Below are 20,062 nucleotides of genomic sequence, written 5' to 3' on the forward strand. Positions count from 1 at the left end.
CAGTTTCTGCATCCATCCATATCATATATTTATTAGCAAACGTGATCTATTGTAAACGACACACAGTTACAGAATTTTAAAAGCATTACGCACGTTGTCGTATTTAATTAATTAAGGCAATACATCTCTATAAGCAACAGCAGCATTACAAGTCACGAATTAATGGAACTGCATAATTGTTCCATTCGCAGTCTTTTCTTTTCTTAGCAATCAAGGCTTGAGACTGAGTCTCCTAGTGGTTCCAAGACATCACACCGAAGCACAACATTGTAAAACTCGAGTCAATGTCTCCAGAAAGACGATAGAGTGAAACCGAATCGATTGTCACGGAAATATGTATTTGCAGCACTACAAACTGGTCTTCCAGTTGATTTTCTCCCATAAAACAGTGAGGCAATTTAGCGTATGACTTAATAAACGGGACTGTGAGAACATATCCGCTATCATCGAGTTCTGCATTTTGCACATCCATGTTGGCCACTCCTCCATAGCTTTGCTTCGAGTCACAGTCTATCAAACTTTCATTCGTCGACCTCCAAGTACAGGCCAAGAGCGATAAACCCATTGGCCGATCTCCGTCATAATCCCAGTTGACCACTGTCCAGTGTGATGGTAGACCAACGTATGGTATTGAAGTTGTGTCTGAATATTGACCTGAACTTGCACTCGAGTCTTCATATTGCATGGCACCAACGCAAAATATTACAATAGTGTCGTCGGATCCAGACCAATTATAATAGATCGATTGGTGGTATCTTGTAAGATAAACTCCATTAGCAGATGGCATAGTTGGCATATAACCCGGAATGCCAAGGAAAAACGACCTAGCCATGCATAAAGGAGCTCTACCGTAGGCAGTCGTAAAGGGTATATACAGCATTTCATGACCGTTTATGATCTCTACCCTAGCAAGAGATAGTTCCATATTTGCTACAGATCCATACGTAGCCGTTTCCTCAAAATCAGTTGTAACAGTACCCGCGATATTATCCCATAGACCGAATAGTAGCAAACTGATACCCAGAGCCGCAGAAGAATCCGCAACCGGATCTATGAAGAGCCAAGCAGATGGCAGTGATACTCCCACATTAGTCGATTTGTCTTGCGATAGAAATCCGTGAGCAGGCATGTCAGATAAACAATATACGCTAAACCTGACATCGTAAGAGCTGTCTTTTTCAGTCCACCTTACAGCTACATCACCCAGTGCCCGCATTAGCGTCAGACTATACTCAGTTGAAAATCCTCCCACCGCCGACACGCGTGTATTCAATGTAAGAAAGTGACGATTTACACTACAGTACGGTTGAGCTCGAAATGACGTCTTATACGGAATTTTCAACCAGTAGCCATCGAATAAGATATTTTTGTTGTCGACGTCGAAGTTGGTAACGCCTCCGTAGCTCAAATCGCTACTCTTGCAGTTGGCAAACGACTGGCTGCTTGATATCCATGTGCAAGTCATAAAAGTCATTCCCATAGGTTTATCGATCTCTCTGTGTGGATTTGAGACAAGCCAAGACGACTGCAGTGACAGTTCTTCCGCTGGAGCAAGTTGGCTGCAAAGTGCCAGAAGGACGGATAGAGAGAGAAACTGGTAAACTCTCATAATGATCCTCAGCACAGTGACTTCGGGCGTTACTACGGTCAATAGAAACAGAAATGATAGGTGATGAGAATGTATTCCAAAGAAATATTAGAGTGGGAACGCCTATGTATACTTGTGGGTACCCTCATCTCCAGCTGACGGTTTCGTATCATACGGGAACGGCAACACGAGAAGATCTCCTGCACTGGGCTACTCATGCATGGCCTGTCTGTTGACCTAAAGCAAACGACGGATAGAACAGAAGAACGCTACACACAACTATGTGATGCATTCGTATTGTTTTGCTAAACTAGACAGAAGGTATCACGTGACCGTTGACAATGGACTTGCTTCCATTTCTATGAATGCAAACAGTAGTCACGGCTAGAGTAAACGCCGTTGAATGCTTGACTTACCAGGAAAGTCAACGAAATGGTGATTACCAGAGCGGCCATCTTCTGATTGATTTGTTTAGTTAAAGTCTCGTAGTGATGCTAGAAACATAGTGCAGAGAAGTCAAGGTCGATATATATATATATATATATATATATATATATATATATATATATATATATATATATATATATATATATATATATATATATATATATATATATATATATATATATATATATATATGTAATAGTGGCAAACAGCAGGCACGCATGCAAACTAGAAAAATTTGAATATATTACTTGCTTAATTAAATTGACACACAGTTTTCATGTGTTAATCTAGACTGTGCATGATCATGCTTCAATCTAAGCTCGAGAGGCCAGCCGGTCATCTCCACCAGCGGCGGGAAAAACAGGCTGGAGACATTCGCCACTCGAAGAAAACAACCCCTTTATTCTTCAATCAGGATTTTACACGTTTGATTAGTGTTTTGTGCATCATGCGTGTATTCACGATAACTGCTGATAGCAATGCCCGTCACTATTGGCTGTCTACTAATCATTTTTGATGATTAGTCTCTAGAAAACTGGATTTGTTGGCAATATAGAAAGACGAGGCGAACACATAGATCACTTCATTCTGATAACAAAATATATTGTCATTTGTACAATGCAGGCCTCATGACGCCTAAAATTTATAGATCACCAAATTTCCATTCTGCTCTGATTGCTGGCAGCATTCCTAAAAACAGAAAATTTGATAAGAAAATACAAAATTTATTTACCAACAAGACACTTTCCATCTGAATTAACATTTTTGGATATTTATGTAAAACCAATGTTCTACTGACTAAAATTGAAAGAGAATGATTTTACCGATTAGAGCACATAATGTTTAACGAATGTTTAAATTTGACTGTCAGAGTCTTATAGAAACGACAGTACAGTACCCCTGTAACAATAGCAAAGAACGTTTTCTTGATTGTAGTATAAACTACGTTTTTGATTAAAAATTCTACATCACGCGAAACTTATGGCAGAAAGACTATTTATTGTTATTTTAGATTAAGTAAGCACTAATAGATGGAAAACAAATTTTGAATAATTAAATATTTAAATTTAAAAAATTTGCAGTAAGTTTACGAGGACATGACGATCAATATCAGTGATTTTTTTGTAGTTGCGTGACTACTCTTTTCTATTTAGTTAACATTACTGCAATATATGAGACAATAGATTTATCATAAGAACTGTTTCAGACTTTCTAAGAACTTATACACAGACAATACAATATAAAATTCAGTTCTTCATTATCCTGTTTGTAGCACATACTCACTAACTCTACAAACAGTCTGACCAATGAGAGGATAGCAAAAAATTTATCGTGTCATTCAATGAAAGCAAACAATCCGTTCATTTGTATTCTTTTCTACAAGTCCAGAAATGAATTTATTATATACTAGGATCCATGGCCCGTCCTTCGTACGGGCAAGACTGTAGTGTAAAGATAGGTCTGTGGACACGTCACGTGCAATCTTTGTTGCGAGGTCCCGGATGTGCTGACTGAATTCGAATCTTGCTTTTCGCGCTTGTTTCGATAGAAATCGACACACTCCGCGTGTAGCGCTTGCTGCAGAAAACGTGTAGGTTGGATTCGGTGCAAATGCAACCAGAATTTGGAGAGAAACGAAAGCGCTAGAAGAGTAAGTTTCGTCGGCAAGAGATATTCGATTGCTCGAAGCTTTGCGAAGGACGACGATGCATACAGTCTACACAGGACTGGTGTGGGCGTGTGTTCGAATGAACCGGAATGTGTAGCGTTTGCGTCATCTAGAAATTTTACGCGGAGATCGACCCCTCGAGAGGGGACCCGGTGCATAATTTTTTATTTTTTTTACGCAAACCATCCTCTGTGCGTACCGAGTGTGCGTACCGATTTCGGTTGCAAACGGACAAAAGACGTGGCCCCCAAACGCGAACACACACACACACACACAGACAGACAGACACTTTAAGCTATATATAGTACTAGTATACCTGGCCCGTCTTTTGTACGGGCAAGATACTGTAGTGTAAAGATAGGTCTGTGGACACGTCACGTGCATTTTTGTTGCGAGTTCTCGGATATTCTGAATGAATTCGAATCTTGTTCTTCACGCTTGTTTTGATAGAAATCGACACACTCCCCGTGTAGCGCTTGCTGCAGAAAACGTGTAGGTTGGATTCGGTGAAATGCGATCAGAATTTGGAGAGAAACGCAAGCGATAGAAGAGTAGGTTTCGTCGGCAAGAGATATTCGATCGCTCGAATCTTTGCGAAGGACGGCGATGCATAGGGTCTATACGGGACTGGTGCGGGCGTGTGTTCGAATGAACTGCAATGTGTAGCGTTTGCGTCGTCGAGAAATTTTACGCGTAGGTCGATCCCTCGAGAGGAGACCCGGTGCATTATTTTTTAATTTTTTACGCAAACCTTCCTCTGTGCGTGCCGAGTGTGCGTGCCGATTTCGGTTGCAAACGGACAAAAGACGTGGCCGCCAAACGCGAACATACATACACACACACACATGGACAGACAATTTGAGCTTTATATATTAAATATATATATATCCATTTCTATATATATATATATATATATATATATATATATATATATATATATATATATATATATATATATGTATATATATACTTGTTTGTCAATCTTGTGGAAAGGAATGCCGTTCAAAAGCAGGTGTTAAATCCCACCAGAGACACAGAGAACACTAAAGAGAGTCATCACTTATATCAGTGGACATGCCATCATATATATATATATATATATATATATATATATATATATATATATATATATATATATATAATATATAATATATATAAATTATATTATTATATAATTATATGATTATATATATTAGTATATTATTATGTATATATTATATAATATAATTATATTATATAATGTAATTATATTATATAATATAATGATATAATTATATTATATAATTATAATTATATAATTATTTAATATAATATTATATAATATTATATAATATGTAATTATATAATATTATATATTATATAATATATAATATATAATATTATATATTATATAATATTATATATTATATGATATAATATATATATATATATATATAATATATATAATTATATATTATAATTATATTATTATTGCTTTGGCGACCATCTTCTTGGATGTGATCACGGTTCTTTACGTTCTAAACGCCACGATGCACTGACGGACATCATATATCACGCATTACTTGTGGATAACGAAGGCGCTCAGCTCGAGCAACGTTGTGGTCCAGACAGCAATAGCCGCCCTGGAGATATCTTTCATCCAGATTTCGCTGATGGACGACCAGGTTATTTTGACGTTTCGATAAGAAACACGATGCAGTCGGCGTACGTCGCTAAATCCGCCATTTCTGCTGGAGCCGCTGCAATGGCTGATGAAGAAGAGAAAGACCATCGACACGACAGCGAAGTCAATGCGGCAGGAGGTTACTTCTATCCAATAATAGTGGAGTCTTTTAGTTTGTGGACGTCTTCCAGTCTTGCCACTTTGAAGGCTATAGCGTCCAAGACCACAGCCAAGAGCAGAATAAGTTTTAGTAGGGCAGTCAGTAACTTACTGCAACAGCTTTCAGTTCGCTTATTTCAGTTTAACGCACGTATGATTTGCACTAGTTTGCGATTTGACACTGAGTTTGACTTTTGGGATTTGTCAACTTTGGCAGGGGACGGGTAGTTGTTATCTGCAATAAAAACGTAGATTGCACAGTGCCATACAGGTATGAAACGTGTACATAACCATTTCAGAAGTGATTGCACAGCGTAGCCGCAAGCTGTATCCATTACATACACGAACGTACGTATTACGCACAATTATATACTTGAACATGTAATTTCTACGTCTGGGATACACAAATATACGGGCCCTCATTTCGTATTAATTCCGCTATCCCTTCCGCGTTTCTAGCAGCCCCTACAGGTGACGCCCGTGCACATACAAGCACAGTTTGTCCACGTGTTTCTAGATGGCAGGGGATAAGATATCAGCTTTTGTTCCGGATTGTGAACTGCATGGTCATACAACTGTCTAGTCTCGACCCAGCCTCTCTCAGCTCTCGTCATTCCCCGGATTGAAAATCCAGACAAGTCCACTGACGTCACTAAATGCTGTCATTAAAGACTACGAATATTAAATATACAAAAATGTAACTATATGTTATTGCTGTGACGATGAAAAACTCTAGATGTCAACGATTGCTACATATGTATTAAGCAATTAGCATTTGTTATATAGGTCTAGGTAAGGCCACACACCTTGACGTCTTGGGAAAGTTTGCTTACCTAGACCAAACAACAGTTCAAAGTTACGAAAGCAGACCCACAACTGTGTGATATTTTACGGCGTAGAATAGATGGTTGACGAGGCAGGAAATGTCATCAGACTGTTGACCATTGACTCGAATCTAAAATATCAGCGGATCAGCGGTAATAAAATCTGTAAGGATTAGAGTCGTAATAACTATATAGCTTCCAAGCAAGTTTAGTGTGGCGAAGTTAAAGGCGGATAGGAGAATGGCCATCTCAGAGGAAGAGCAATAGTAACTGGTCGGATCTAGCGTGCGCTATAGGAAGCGTCACCTGCTTGCATAGTGAGCGCTATAGTAAACGTGACCTGCTTGCATGGTGAGTGTTAAGCGGTGTATTGAAAGCAAGTGCATGCAGTGTCTCTAAATGAATTAACCGAGCAAGGATGCACAACCAAGACCTTATAACCTGCATGCAACTCCCCGCTCCTGCCATTTGTACATTTACGTATTCATCAGCAGATGGTACTATGGCTGCTAACGGAGGCTGTGTGAATTAGCGCCGTATTAGCATGCATGACACGTGTTTGGGTATTTCTCTAGTTGGCCAAGAATCTCTTTACCTCGCTGTTAGAGCACTTAGAATCATCTGGATGGCATGACTAAAGTTACTTGAAAACACTTGAGATTAGTTCAAGACCTTCCGCCATACAGCATGCGCGCGCTAGTCAATAATGATCGGAGCTATATTAAAACAGAGGCTGACGTGGAATTGAAGTGAGCCGTGCCCGTGTTTCCTGGGCCTACCTCAGCCCGAGTAATTGTCGTGGAAACACATAATCCCGTGTTCGGACACTGTCGGGTCATTGTCCCCTAACTACCGTCCGATAAATGGGACTACACTTATTTAATTGTACATAACATTTATGGCTAAATTGGACAGTGCAGGGCCGCAGATGTACAGACGTAAATGTTACGCTGTCTAATTATAGAATTTGTTTGCAATTATTGCATGATCAGATTTTAATTAAGGCCCCTCGCGTTTATATATAACATGCAGTCTATACGTGCTCGACCTAGGTCAATTCTGAGTTTGGACTTCGTTAATTAGACTGTGTCACTATTAACATTAATAAATCAATTGGCAGCGGACACGGCTTTGTGGCAACACTGCTATATATAAGAACTTCTTCTTTGATGCTCTCTTTTTTCTTTGTACTCTAGATCTCGGCCTATCGAGCACTCTGACCACATTACAAATGTCAGCTTGAGTAGAGATGTCTTCTGGTGGTGTTGTAACATTGTGTAACATCTGGTTTGATTGTTAACGAACAGTATTATGAAGGAAATGATTTGACTTCTTGTTTCTTTGAAAAAGTCTGATTTCAGTAAACTAGTCACTGTATGGCAAGCCTGAGAATCTAACAGATACTGTACAGGCGCAGATCCAGCGTTCAATTATGTACATTATCGTCATAACTCTAGTCCAAAATGCTCTAAGTTTGATTGCCGCTTAGACGTTGCCGCGGAACATCCGGGAAATCAGTAACACGTCCTTTAAAGATCTTGGTATCAGCCCGCGCACGTCAAGCTTTATTACAAAGTGTAACCTCTGTATTAATTAAGTGTAACATTTGACACACAGCGTGGGACATTGTAATAAACATATGCAGTAAACCTTTAGACAAGATCGACGGATGTTATAGAGTACAAATAATATTCGCTTTTATTGTTGTTATATAAAATCGTGCTCGCATTACACAATGCAAATGTACTTCTGTGAGATAGCAGTGTAATATTCACGTGTTCTAGTATAGCCAGTGCATGCTGCAGTGCTGGCAACAGTACACGAATACTTACTATACCGTACATCAATCTGCATCTCTGCGCGCTACAGAATTATTCTATTGCAAATGAGTCCATTGCGGGTCTCAGCTTACGGTATCTTTGCAGCTGCTCATGTTAAAGTTCCACTTCCGATTTCACTCAGCCGATTTCAAGTAGCCCATGCCATCGCGCCAATACACAGCAAGGTAAACCTGGATTGGATAACGTGCCCGATTCCGTTCCACTGGATGATTGTGTCGTCGACATAACAAAGGAAAGAAACTGAATCTCTGTCACATTACTATACACGTTCAACATCGTTGGGTAGTCTCTCAGTTGGTTAAGTGAGAGAAAGCAGTGAGGCACTTTAGCGTATGTTTTGATCAAGGACACTGTAAGAACCGTTCCGAAGACTTCCAGCTCTGCATTCCGTATTTCCATGTTGGCCACTCCCCGTAGCTCTGCTCCGAGTTGTCGCATCGGACCAATGCGTAATCTGTCGCGTTCCACGTGCACACCATCAGAGACGCACCCATTGCTAGATTGTCGTCGAAGTCCGCATTGAATACCGTCCAAAACCGTCCAAAACGATGGAAGACGAATGTATGACGAAACATCCGAAAATTGATCTGGCATTTTCAAAGAGTTTTGAGAGGGGATTTCGCCGATGCAAAACATTGCCACTAGTTGGCTAGAAAAGATTGGATGTGGTCCTGTTGGCATCCACGGAATGGGTGTAGAATCATTAGAATATCTTGTTAGATACACTCCAGCTATGGATGGTTTGACAACAGTTCGGTGAGTGTGGCAATTTTAATACATGCAAACAGGAGGTTTTAAGTATGGATTGCTAAAAGTTACGTATATAGCATTTCATAATACCTTTCATAGATCACCTCTGCACGAGATGGCTCCATATTCACCGATCCCCCGTACGTAAATTGCATATCTTCACATGCGACCAGAGAAGTCTATGAGGCGTAACAACACTGTACAAACCACGAAACTCAACCCCAAAGGTGAGAAGGCGTCTGAATCCGGATCCACAAAGAACCAGGCGGATGGAAGTTACTCCGTTGTGCCATTGTCCAACATGTATTCAGATGCTGATCGATTAGACGGCATGGCTGCAATGCAATACACGCTGAATTTGACGTCGTAAGATATAGAGGTAGGTCCTTGACCATTCGATGGATTTTTTGCTTGTCCGTCGCCAAAAATGATTTTGTTGTCTGTAGCGAATGCACCAACATTAGATATGTATGATAACACGTCAGAAATGTTTTCGTAGCTATGGACTGTTATTGACAAACATTAAGGCAATTTAGGATAGGAACTCACAAACGGAATGACCAAATCGTAGCCTCGGTCTTGCGAATGGTTGCTGTTGATGTCGAAGTTCGTTACGCCTCCGTAGCTCAGATCACTGTTGTCGCAGTCGGACAGTTTTTGCTCTTGCGATTTTCACGTACAAGTCATAAAACTCATGCCCATCGGAAGGTGACCTTCGTCTTGTGGATTACAGAGCATTCACGAAGATGGAAGAGAGACTTTTCTCACAGCTGACTGGTTGGAACAAAAAAAGGAAACGTAGATCAACAGAAAGCGTGCGAGTGTTATAGCAAACTCATTCACCGCTCAAGTATATTGTATGCTCTCTTTTGTGGTGGTCAACAGTAAATATACTCACCTCCTGCACAAGACTTGAATTTATAGAGAGTAACCAATCCCAACATTACTCGATTCTTACACAAAGTTGTTCCTAGCTATACTTAGTCTATAAATGTTAATGGTAATTCCTCATTTGCATGTGTTACTAATGACCAAAATGGAAACAAGTTAGATGTCTAATAAGTTATCATAATGCTAAAGTTTTATTTGCTACAAGTGATTTAGACGCAAGATACAATACGAGGAACTAAATTAAACTGCCGAGTGTACAGTGAGCTGCTAATTGACACAAGGTGTTCTCGCTAGACACCGACTTTACACTACAGCTAGACTACTGTACGCCCAATATGTTACGACATGTGACTAATCTCATTTCTCTAGAAACTTAACTGAAATTCGAAAGTCCTCTGTAGTTCTGTCGTCTGGTTGTCTTACATTGTGTTTTTAGCTAGTATCATTCAAAACTATATTCCAAGGTTGTAGACCTGCTACAAGAAACAAGGTATACCTAAATTATACTATAATCTCCATTATTATGATTAAAAATAAAATTATAATAATATCAATTATTAAAAATTAATAAAAATTATAATTAAGATCACAATAAAAAAATCTCTAGTGTACCAATACGTCTACTATAGATACTACGTATACGGGTACGGCCACTACCATTAATATATAACTAGAGCAAGTGGGAGTGAACAGGGAGGTTGACAAGTGCATTTATACAGAAAAAGCACTGAAATTGTCTGCGTGGGCATTTTTAGTACCCGTATGTGCCGTCAGAGTAACTCATTGCTAGTTAGCAACGAAGACCGATACCTCCGCACTGTTCAAGGTAAGGATTTTGAAAATATTGTTACAAGTTGGGATTTATTGATAAAACCAAACTGGGACCCCAAACTTATCACGAATGTGACTCCTAAAATCAAAATTAGACTCTAATTGAATTAGTTCAACTCTAGCATTAGTTTCTGTCCGTTAGAAGCACTTGGCATTGTTATTAAATTAGATTATTTACATTCTAACAAAAACACGAAGTAACACTTTGTGGCACATACGGGCAATCATCTGAACACCTCCTTCTCTGCTTTTGTGGCGAGCGAAACCTTAAGCTTTCTGCAAGAAAATGTTGGGCCTGGTATCCGTCTTTTAGCACGTTTTAATATTTGGTTGTGACTATGCAAAGAGCGTTTGCGCTAGCAGGCTTTGGTAGAGGCTGCTCCGTTACTTGTCCGTTGTCTAGAGAACTACAGCGGAATTGCTGCAGTATTATCACTAGAATGGCAGGGGCTCTTATTATAACATTATGTACTATGTGCCTTTCTAGAGTGTGGCTATAGAGAATAGGGTAGAAGTCATGGATGTGCCTGGGGGATTATATCATTTGTCACTTATGTACAGGAAAGTCTAAATTGTTACACTTTCCTAACTTTAAGAATCTGTAGTACCAAGGGCGTATATTTTGGATCATGGTTTCGTACTAGTAGGCGCCCCTGAGAAAATTCAAGGCACACTATTTAGGATAACTCTTATCGTAAAAGTATAGATTTGAAATATCTTTCTACGTTTGAGAATCACGGAACACCAAATAGTACACGTTAGCTGGTTGTAATTCAAGTTGTTATTTTTCAATTGTGTTTGACTTAGATAACATGGTGCATACAATCATCTAATAGCAATTGCCTCTAAAGAATGCCTAAGAGTGCTTCATAATTAATCTATTGCCAACGTACTCCTATGTGCACGGACGAAAATCAAAGAAGCTAAGAAGCTGCGATTCTAATATAGTTAGAGAGAGAAATCAATGTTATTCAATGAACAAGTAGTATACTCTCATGGATCTTCCAACTCATCATCTGCAAAAGCAGACATTTCATTGCAATGCTGCTCGAATGATTGTGTGCTCACACGCGTTTCGGTGTAAGCCTCCTCATCGACAAAGAAATGTATGAGCCATGGAAGTAGTTTGCAACTACCTTCGCTTTCACGAACAGTCTTCATGGCTTTATAGCCACAAAATACCAAACGCCCTGGAAGAGACAGAAATTATACTAAAGATGCATAAACAAATTGATTAATATAAAATATTAACCTATCAGAAATAAAACAAAGAGACCGTTGACAAGCATGACGACAATAGAGAACACTTTGCGATCATAAGCATCTTCTACAGCGAGAATGTTAGAGGTCGCATCTTGGAGAGCAATTAGAGTTCCAAGCATGAGACTGAGAGAAATGACCATAAGAGAGAGAAGCTGCAGCAGCTGCTCTGATTTTCGCTTAATTGGTTTGAAGTGCGCGTGAAGAACGAGAAAAATGTTAGCAATCATTGCTGCTATGGCAACGCCGGAAAGACTTTTGCCACCGAAGTATTGGATTCCACATGTAAGAAGAAATTTTCTAGCGATTTCTAATAATTCCCAAAACCAAAACTTTGCTTCGTAGTTCTCATCCAAAAACTGTAGTGAGCTGAAAATGTCATCTTTAGCACTATTTCGTCTATTGCGGAGAGGAATAAATTCGTCATTATCATTCGAATTATCACTTGGAATTTTGTGCCTTTTATAAAGACCAAACAGCAGCAGTAGAGGTAAAACCAGTACGTAGACAGACATAGACCAGCAAATTAGAAAGAGAACTCTGTGGTTTCCTTGTGATGAGTAATCGCATTGTATACTCATGTCGACCTTTAAGTACCAAGGACAGTCCTGCTGACCACGGTAATGACAAATCTGATGGCATGTCCACACTTTGTATGGTAGAGTGGACATAATCTGAGCCGTTGCAGATGGATAACAGAGAAACATAATCCACCAGCTGTTTCTCATGCACGACCTCCTGGCTAAAGAGCGACTCCGGTCGTCACTTCGCAAGCGTGGGCAACAATGCGGCACGGCACAATAACGAATCCAGTAGTATGCGAAGACCAATAGCAAAAGCAGACATTGACCCGTCAGATTGACGACGGTCTTTTGCAGCGCGTTAAGGCGTAAGCGCGAACTAAGGCAAGATGGAGTGGCTATTTCTATGACGTTCAGTTCGATGGATTTTAACCAAGCGCCGGCAGCAAGAAGAATCTCAGGCCAAGGTACATAGCGCAGAGCTGAAAGAACGCCAGCCATAACTTGAACAAATCCTACGATTATCTTGACTTTGGAGGCGATCTGATCGACAACGGTTGCCGCTTGTTGTTTACCTCTCATTGCCAGCTTGTCTACCTTGAAGAGAAGAAACAGAAAAAGCACGAAGAGCAACCCAATAGACGCTAGTTGTAAACAACTACGCCAAACGGGTGGACACGTGACGCACTCGCTCGACCAAAAGAAATATCCGTTGTCGCAGAGAGAACAGAGCGGACCGGAATATCCCTTCATACACATTTCTTCATCTGTCACGCCACCATTACAACTCTTTGCCAGAGGACAGCGATAGACGATTGGTAAGTCTCCCTTAAAACTAACCGATTCATTGCTATACGAGTCATCTCTGAATTGAATTTCTCTGACAAAATTCACAAATTTCTCTTGATTACTTGAGTGTTCCCAAGACCACCAGTATCCACTCATAACTGTAGGAAAGTCATTTCGACATGCAAGTCCTTCAGATGTGGCATTACATGCAAAGCACGGACCGAATCTGTCAAGTCTGTAGTAACCGTCAAGACAAGGACAGGCTCTGAATCCTGCATGAACTCTTGTGTTTGTTCCCGTCGGACAAACTGCGCAATCTAGTGGAGTTCGACCTGGTATCTTAAACGGTTGGACATAAGTACCGTCTACACACTTTTTGCATTCTTTCTGTCCAGCTTGGTCTTGATACCAGCCACCTAGAGCATTGAAAGGAATCGTGTACACTTTTGGAGTCGTGGGTGTGTGTGTGTGTGTGTGTGTGTGTGTGTGTGTGTGTGTGTGTGTGTGTGTGTTCGTGTGTGTGTGTGTGTGTGTGTGTGTGTGTGTGTGCCTGTGCATGTGGGTGCGCGCGCGCGTGTGCGTGTGCGTGTGTGTGTGTGTGTGTGTATGTGTGTGTTATCAATCACCTGCTGGACAAAATTTGCAAATGCCAAGTTTACCATCAATTTTGCCATTAGTGTTAGTAGCATTTGTTCCGGAAGGGCATTCGCTGCAATTGTAAATGTATGGATTCGTTTCAGCTTCAGTTTCATGGCAAGTAAATCCTGATTGAGAGTAAGTAGATGCAGCTTCTTCACTGAGATTTTCCATAACAGCTCCATTTCCTTCTGTTACACATTGTCTAGTGTGAAATATTGCAAGCATAAACTTCTAGTAAATGGTTGTAGTTGTGTCTTCATCTTACATATTCACTTTGTCATTAACTCTTGGTAGTCGTTTCAACATGCAGCAATTTAACCATCTATATTCAAAGAAAATGTCAAAAATGAATTATTTGAGAGACTACATGTTACTGACATTGTGCAATTGGTCAAAGGCATAAACAGTTCGATAGGCAAAGATGTTAGATTGTTGTCAATCAAATATCTAAACATTTGAAATATTATATAACGTTACTAAAGGCATATTGCTCCTCACAATTTTCTGAGTAATTTCAAATCGTGAAACGATTCTGCTTCAATGTGTGACAAGTTGTTTCTCATGAGGTACCTGTGACCATTCATACAATATAATAGAATGCAGTAAATTGCAACTAATTGGTTTAATGTCAATACAATTCACGAAGAAAAACGAGGTTCGTAAAAGAGTAACTTCTAATTGTTTTCAGACGATTTCCGACCAAGAACCTAAAAATAATTAGAAACACTAGACTTAATATGAAATACAGATATGTAAATAGTCAAATTGACTAGGAAGACATCATTCAAATTATTGTGTGACTACACCATTAAATTTTATAAAAATTGTGAAATTTACAGCACAAAGGTTATGTAGTTGTGGTGTAACCAGGCAAACACAAAAAGATACTAAGTTTCGATTATTGAATAATATACTATGTTTTAACACATAATAATCCTTTTTATTTCGTAGTGTTATCTTCTAACAACTTCATTGATATCAATAGCTTTAATTATAACAATACTGGCAACACACTGCTACAACAATTGTGATTAACAGAAACTATGTCAAGGAAATAGAACAACAAGAAAAATATTTGTAAACACATTTATTAGTCATTTTACTGTTTGTATAAGAATAATAACTAAATATGAACCTCTAAATATAAATTAGCATAACTATAAGTAAGTGTACATAAATTTATGTAGACTTTTAGATTCAAAATAATGTAGGTTTTAAAAGTCTGCATAATCTGTGAGCTATTTAATATTTATGTCAAACTTTTATACAAAGCAACAGAAACGTACCAGATAAAAGTGTCAACGTATAAAATCTAATACAAAAGCTATGTCTAACATTTTTGACAAAAAGTACTGTTTTGATAAGCTTCGAGGAAGTGACGTCAAGTAGTTGAAAGACAGATCACTAAACAATAACATTAAATACAATATTACAGTATTGTTTCAAATTGGCATGATTATGATCACAGAGTAAATATCATGGTGACTGTTTCAAATAGAGAGTCTTCAATTTCGTGCAAATGGTTGTGGAATAGACTTCTATAAAAAACCATATGTTAGGAAATTTGGCTAAATATAAACACAAAATGATGTTACAGATATAATATTTGTTGCTGTTTCTTGAATAGAGCACCGCTGAACGACGTAAGTAGGTTGAAAGACAAGTCCCTAAATATATGGGTTATTTTTTAGCAAATATTTATTTACAAAACTTTCAAACAATTTAATAAATGATTTCTCCGTGCGATTGAAGATTCCAGGTGGAAACTGAGTTATTTTGTTTTTTGACATGTCCCTTGCAAATCAATGGTCATATAATGCAAATGATTGCCATGTAATATAATAATAATTATAAGACTTACAAATTTTGCAAATTTGAAAGATGCCTGAATGCTCCGCGATGAACTTGCTCTATGCCACAAAGTGCTAGTTTTCTGAAAATTGAAGAAATGATTGCATATAAGCAATTCGTTGAATAGATTAAATGTATAACTAGGTTTACAGTTTAGTGACTGCCGGCAATATAAGAAAATCCTCTTGAAGTTCAGGTAGAATGTTACTGTAAAGATTAACCATCCTAGAAATAATTAACTAATTCAAAAATATACATATTGGTCTGTGAAAAGGTGTCTTACAGCTCTCCACTACGAAATCCAAGCCTTCGTAGCGTCTTTAAAGAGTTTGCATCTATATTGCTGCCCTGTAGTTCGCTAAGTTTAAATTGCGATAATTATTGAGATAGAAATACGCACAATTTTACCGATTACAGACTCAGACACAGATACACGCACAAACACACACACACACACACACACACACACACACACACACACACACACACACACACAAGCACACACGCACAAACACACACACACACACACACACACACACACACACACACACACACACACACACACGTAAGCATGAACGCACGTACGCACGCACGCACGCACACAGCCGTACATGCACAATCAGAAGCAAGCAAGCTTGCCAATGTCAATGACACTAACAGTAACGAAAGCTTAGGAAGGTCAGTAATGGCTCCACTTTCAATGCGAAGGTTTACAACAATTTCTTTTAGTTTCCTACGTATAACAAATTTGACATAGAAGGTTACATTTGTATTGTATTAATGGAGTATTGATCTACTTACAAACGGCGCAAGTGTGGCAAATTTGAGAAGTCACCAGACTTGATAGTATGAATTCGATTTCGAGTCAGATATCTATAAAATAATATCATTTAGTCATTTGTTTGTTATATATAACAGAATAAACTCACAACTCTTGTATGTTATAATCAGACAAAGTGGACCCATTCCTTTGGAAGAAATCTGTCACTGATTTAATGCTATTGTCATTTAGATGGCTAAAATACATTAATTTAATAGAAACGCGTACAATATTAGCACATATTGGTAAGTACAGTTTTACTTACACTTTGATAACTCCTCGAGGTAGCAAGAATGGACTAGAAATCTGGTTGTAACCTCCTTTTCTGAAAAAGTAAAATAATTGTCAATTGCAGGAGGGAACAGCAATAACTATTGTTTGAACTATTTTATAATCATATTTAATAATACAATAACACAAACTTCTATAATTATAATTTATAGGTAAAGTTAGATAAGAGTTAAAATCATGAGAATATATAAACTTCGTGTATGTCACGGATCACTTGAATATAGGTGGGGCTATTCCCACGTTGCGAGTTACTGATTGGGTAATTGAATGACAGAGGCACGCGACAAACGGATTGACTGAAGTACCGGCATATTAACGAATTGGGGAGAGACGGAGAGTCAATTCAGGAGAAAGTCAAGAGGCACTGGTGTCAGAAGAGCTCAGAGACGGAGAAGAAGACCGAAGGAGCGGTGAGAACTCTAGCTAGCGAGGATCGTTTAACTAATGGTGTACGTATACTGATATTCTGTAACAAACCACTGACGTCTTGAGTTAAGTCCAAGTATACGCTCATATCTAACGTCCGTGTGCGCGAAGTCTCAGCAACTATAGACATTCATTTTCTGCTTTACCTTCTTTACGTACTCTAGTGCGATATTGTACATGGAATGTAAAAATTTCTATTCTAGAATTGTGACAATAGCAAATCTCAACGATTTTGACAATAACAGGTGTAGATTAATTGCTTTTATCCATGCGGCAAGCTTCTCATTTGTCACAAAATAAGTTTACTAAAATTTTGTTTATCTCTCTTCCTCAAAGTAAAGTGAGAGCCAGCATAAACAAATTCTTACGGCTTCTATTTCGATTTGATGACTACAGTGTTTTCTCATTGCAGAAACGAAGGAAAGTCTGTTGTTTGAGAAATACAAGCACAGATATTCTTGCTAAATCTTCTTCCAGAATATGGTCTGTTTGTTCATGAGCTTCGCTTTGTTTGTCTTCAATTAGCCGGATTTCCAGTGGAATTTTTGCATTGCAATGAATCAAATTCCTTCGTTAATTAATTAGACCAATTCAAACATCTCTTACTTTCGCCTGTAAGAGTGGAGTCAACTATATTATCTTTCTATTTTTGAGTTCTTGTTGACTCTGTTTTAGTGTTAATAAAGCCTGAGATAAGATAAGAGTTGCATCGGTTTTGTTTGAGGATAATCTCAACATCTTTCCGCAGTAGCAGCGATTTTGTTTCAGGATAACCTCGACAAAATGTTTCCGCTTTCCATATACTATCATAATAGATCAACAAGCGTTTTTCTTAAAACCACAATATAAAGATGTTACGTTTAGCCAATTGCCAAAGCAGTAAACTCGCGCAAATGACGTATGCATGTTTGCAACCGTTTGTAAGAATAATAGCATCCTCTAGTAATCTAAGACAGCAAATTTTGACAACAACGTATTTAACCATTAATGACATATTACATGACTTGAAGGCTAGGAAATGCCAAGAAGTAGTCGCTGGTGATGTATAGAACGCTGCAATGTTCAAATTTGCTGTAGTAGAAAAAACAAGAGACATACTTAGTCATGTTAAAAGTTTCCGGATACGTGCTAGATGAGTAAACAACGACTACCGTGTCTTACAATTCAAGAACGTCCTGCGTAGGAAACTTGTGGCTAGATGGCAGGCCGTTGCTGAAGTTTCTGTAGCTGCAATCTACAGTTCTGGTTGAGAAATTGCAGTCGCAAACATTGCATGCCTTCTCAGTCCAATTCCGTGGCCAATTTTGCGTTTGCTGCGAAGAGAGAGTGCGCAGCGAATAGCTTGTTGATTGCGCAGTACAGCGAGCCTTTGGTACGTCAGTAATAAGCCCTATGACTGTCAGCATAATAGCAACAGTTGGAGAACGCATGCCAGACTGATGAAATCGACAATGGAACAGGAACTGCTGCCCGTATATTTTTCTTTTATGCGCATTTGACTGTATTGGTTTTTGCATATGTATAGCTTCTCTAAATACACCAGAAGTTTCTAATGCTCATATTTCTAGAGTACATGCAGAAACGTGGGTTTACGCCGTCTAGATGGTTGAGAACACGTCGCATCGACATAAAATATCGAAAAGGTTAGCTCATAGACTCTGTATTGTTTCTAAGAGAAGCCATGCATGTCTAGGTCTTCGAAGGTTTGCCCAAACTGGGAAATGTGTGCGCGCGCACGGTAATCGGAGAAGGATCAATTTTGCAAGTAGCGTGCGTGACCTCTAGAAATGCGTGGTGACGATGCTACGGATACGCCCACTTTCCTAGGCACGCCCACTTTTTATTGACTTCTACTTGACTGATACGGTAGAATCAGTGGCAGATCCAGACTGGAAAATGGGCGGAGTATAGACAGCTTTGGTTCTCACATGTATTTACAGTCAACAATTTTATGATCACGCCTACGAATAAATTGGATCTATAGCCTGGTCTAGTTAAAGGCCCGCTATTTTGATTTCTAATTCAGGGTCGAGTTTGCTATATATAGTCTTTATCATTGAATTCAATCGTCTATAATTATCCGTGGAACCCATGAACCGCCAATGCAAATTGGAAAGGTAAGTGGACATTGAACTGATTGTAATCATGTCTGATTATATCTTTAGTTACCTTATCTTATCACTACACCTTTCAATTATGTGCTAGTAACTATATTTGACACGCTTACTGTACTCTAGATTAGCAAAAATGCATTCCAGAAATGTTCCCACAAGCGACAGTGTCTCTGCTTTCTTTTCACGTTCAGTAGCAGTCCTTGTCAGTTATTTCGCGCTGGAGCAATTCCGGCAAAGCTCCTCCTCCTCGCGTGATTCACGTGCGTTTAGCTCAGCGACTGCGCGAAAGAGCCTGGCTTGCGAGGCTACCAAGAGTGGTAGATGACATGTCAACAAACAGCTGGTTATGAAATCACAATGATGGGCCTTCCATCAAACTCTCCAGGCCACTTCTGAAGCTGGAGAAAGGGTTCATCCGAATTGAGTAAAGAAGAAAGATATGTATTCATCTGTACTATCAAGCACATCTAATTGTGCAACTCTAGACTCACGTGCAGCAAAAGTCACGTGCAGCAAGAGTGACGTATGGCATGAGTCACGTGCAGCAAGAGCCACGTGTAGCGAGAGTCACGTGTAGCAAGAGTCACGTGTAGCAAGAGTCAAGTGCATGTTTCACAATGAGGTATGTGTAAGACTACGAGCTAATGCGCTACACTGTAAACTAGCTTTCAATGTAAACAATCATTAA

At 39.0% G+C, this 20,062-nt stretch overlaps 2 protein-coding genes across 2 annotated transcripts; both read right to left on the reverse strand.

The window, feature by feature from the left end:
• Positions 1-4: 4 nt before the first annotated feature.
• On the reverse strand, positions 5-1,635 carry LOC134187959 (uncharacterized). Its single transcript, XM_062656140.1, has one exon. It carries the CDS (start codon positions 1,607-1,609, stop codon positions 233-235), a length of 1,377 nt encoding a protein of 458 aa, XP_062512124.1. The 5' UTR covers positions 1,610-1,635; the 3' UTR covers positions 5-232.
• A 9,796-nt stretch (positions 1,636-11,431) lies between these two features.
• LOC134187920 (uncharacterized) lies at positions 11,432-18,463 on the reverse strand. Its single transcript, XM_062656096.1, has 19 exons — positions 18,422-18,463; positions 18,260-18,331; positions 16,809-16,868; positions 16,653-16,739; positions 16,525-16,596; positions 16,007-16,081; positions 15,874-15,948; positions 15,734-15,805; positions 15,592-15,666; positions 15,468-15,539; positions 15,339-15,410; positions 15,208-15,276; positions 14,508-14,579; positions 14,371-14,442; positions 14,251-14,319; positions 14,138-14,194; positions 13,860-14,074; positions 11,916-13,649; positions 11,432-11,853 (listed from the first exon to the last, which is right to left on the reverse strand). Exons 7-19 carry the CDS (start codon positions 15,945-15,947, stop codon positions 11,657-11,659), a joined length of 2,850 nt encoding a protein of 949 aa, XP_062512080.1. The 5' UTR covers position 15,948; positions 16,007-16,081; positions 16,525-16,596; positions 16,653-16,739; positions 16,809-16,868; positions 18,260-18,331; positions 18,422-18,463; the 3' UTR covers positions 11,432-11,656.
• Between the last annotated feature and the right edge of the window lie 1,599 nt (positions 18,464-20,062).

This window comes from Corticium candelabrum, chromosome 12 (assembly GCF_963422355.1).
Source record: "Corticium candelabrum chromosome 12, ooCorCand1.1, whole genome shotgun sequence".
NCBI classification, from domain to species: Eukaryota; Metazoa; Porifera; class Homoscleromorpha; order Homosclerophorida; family Plakinidae; genus Corticium; species Corticium candelabrum.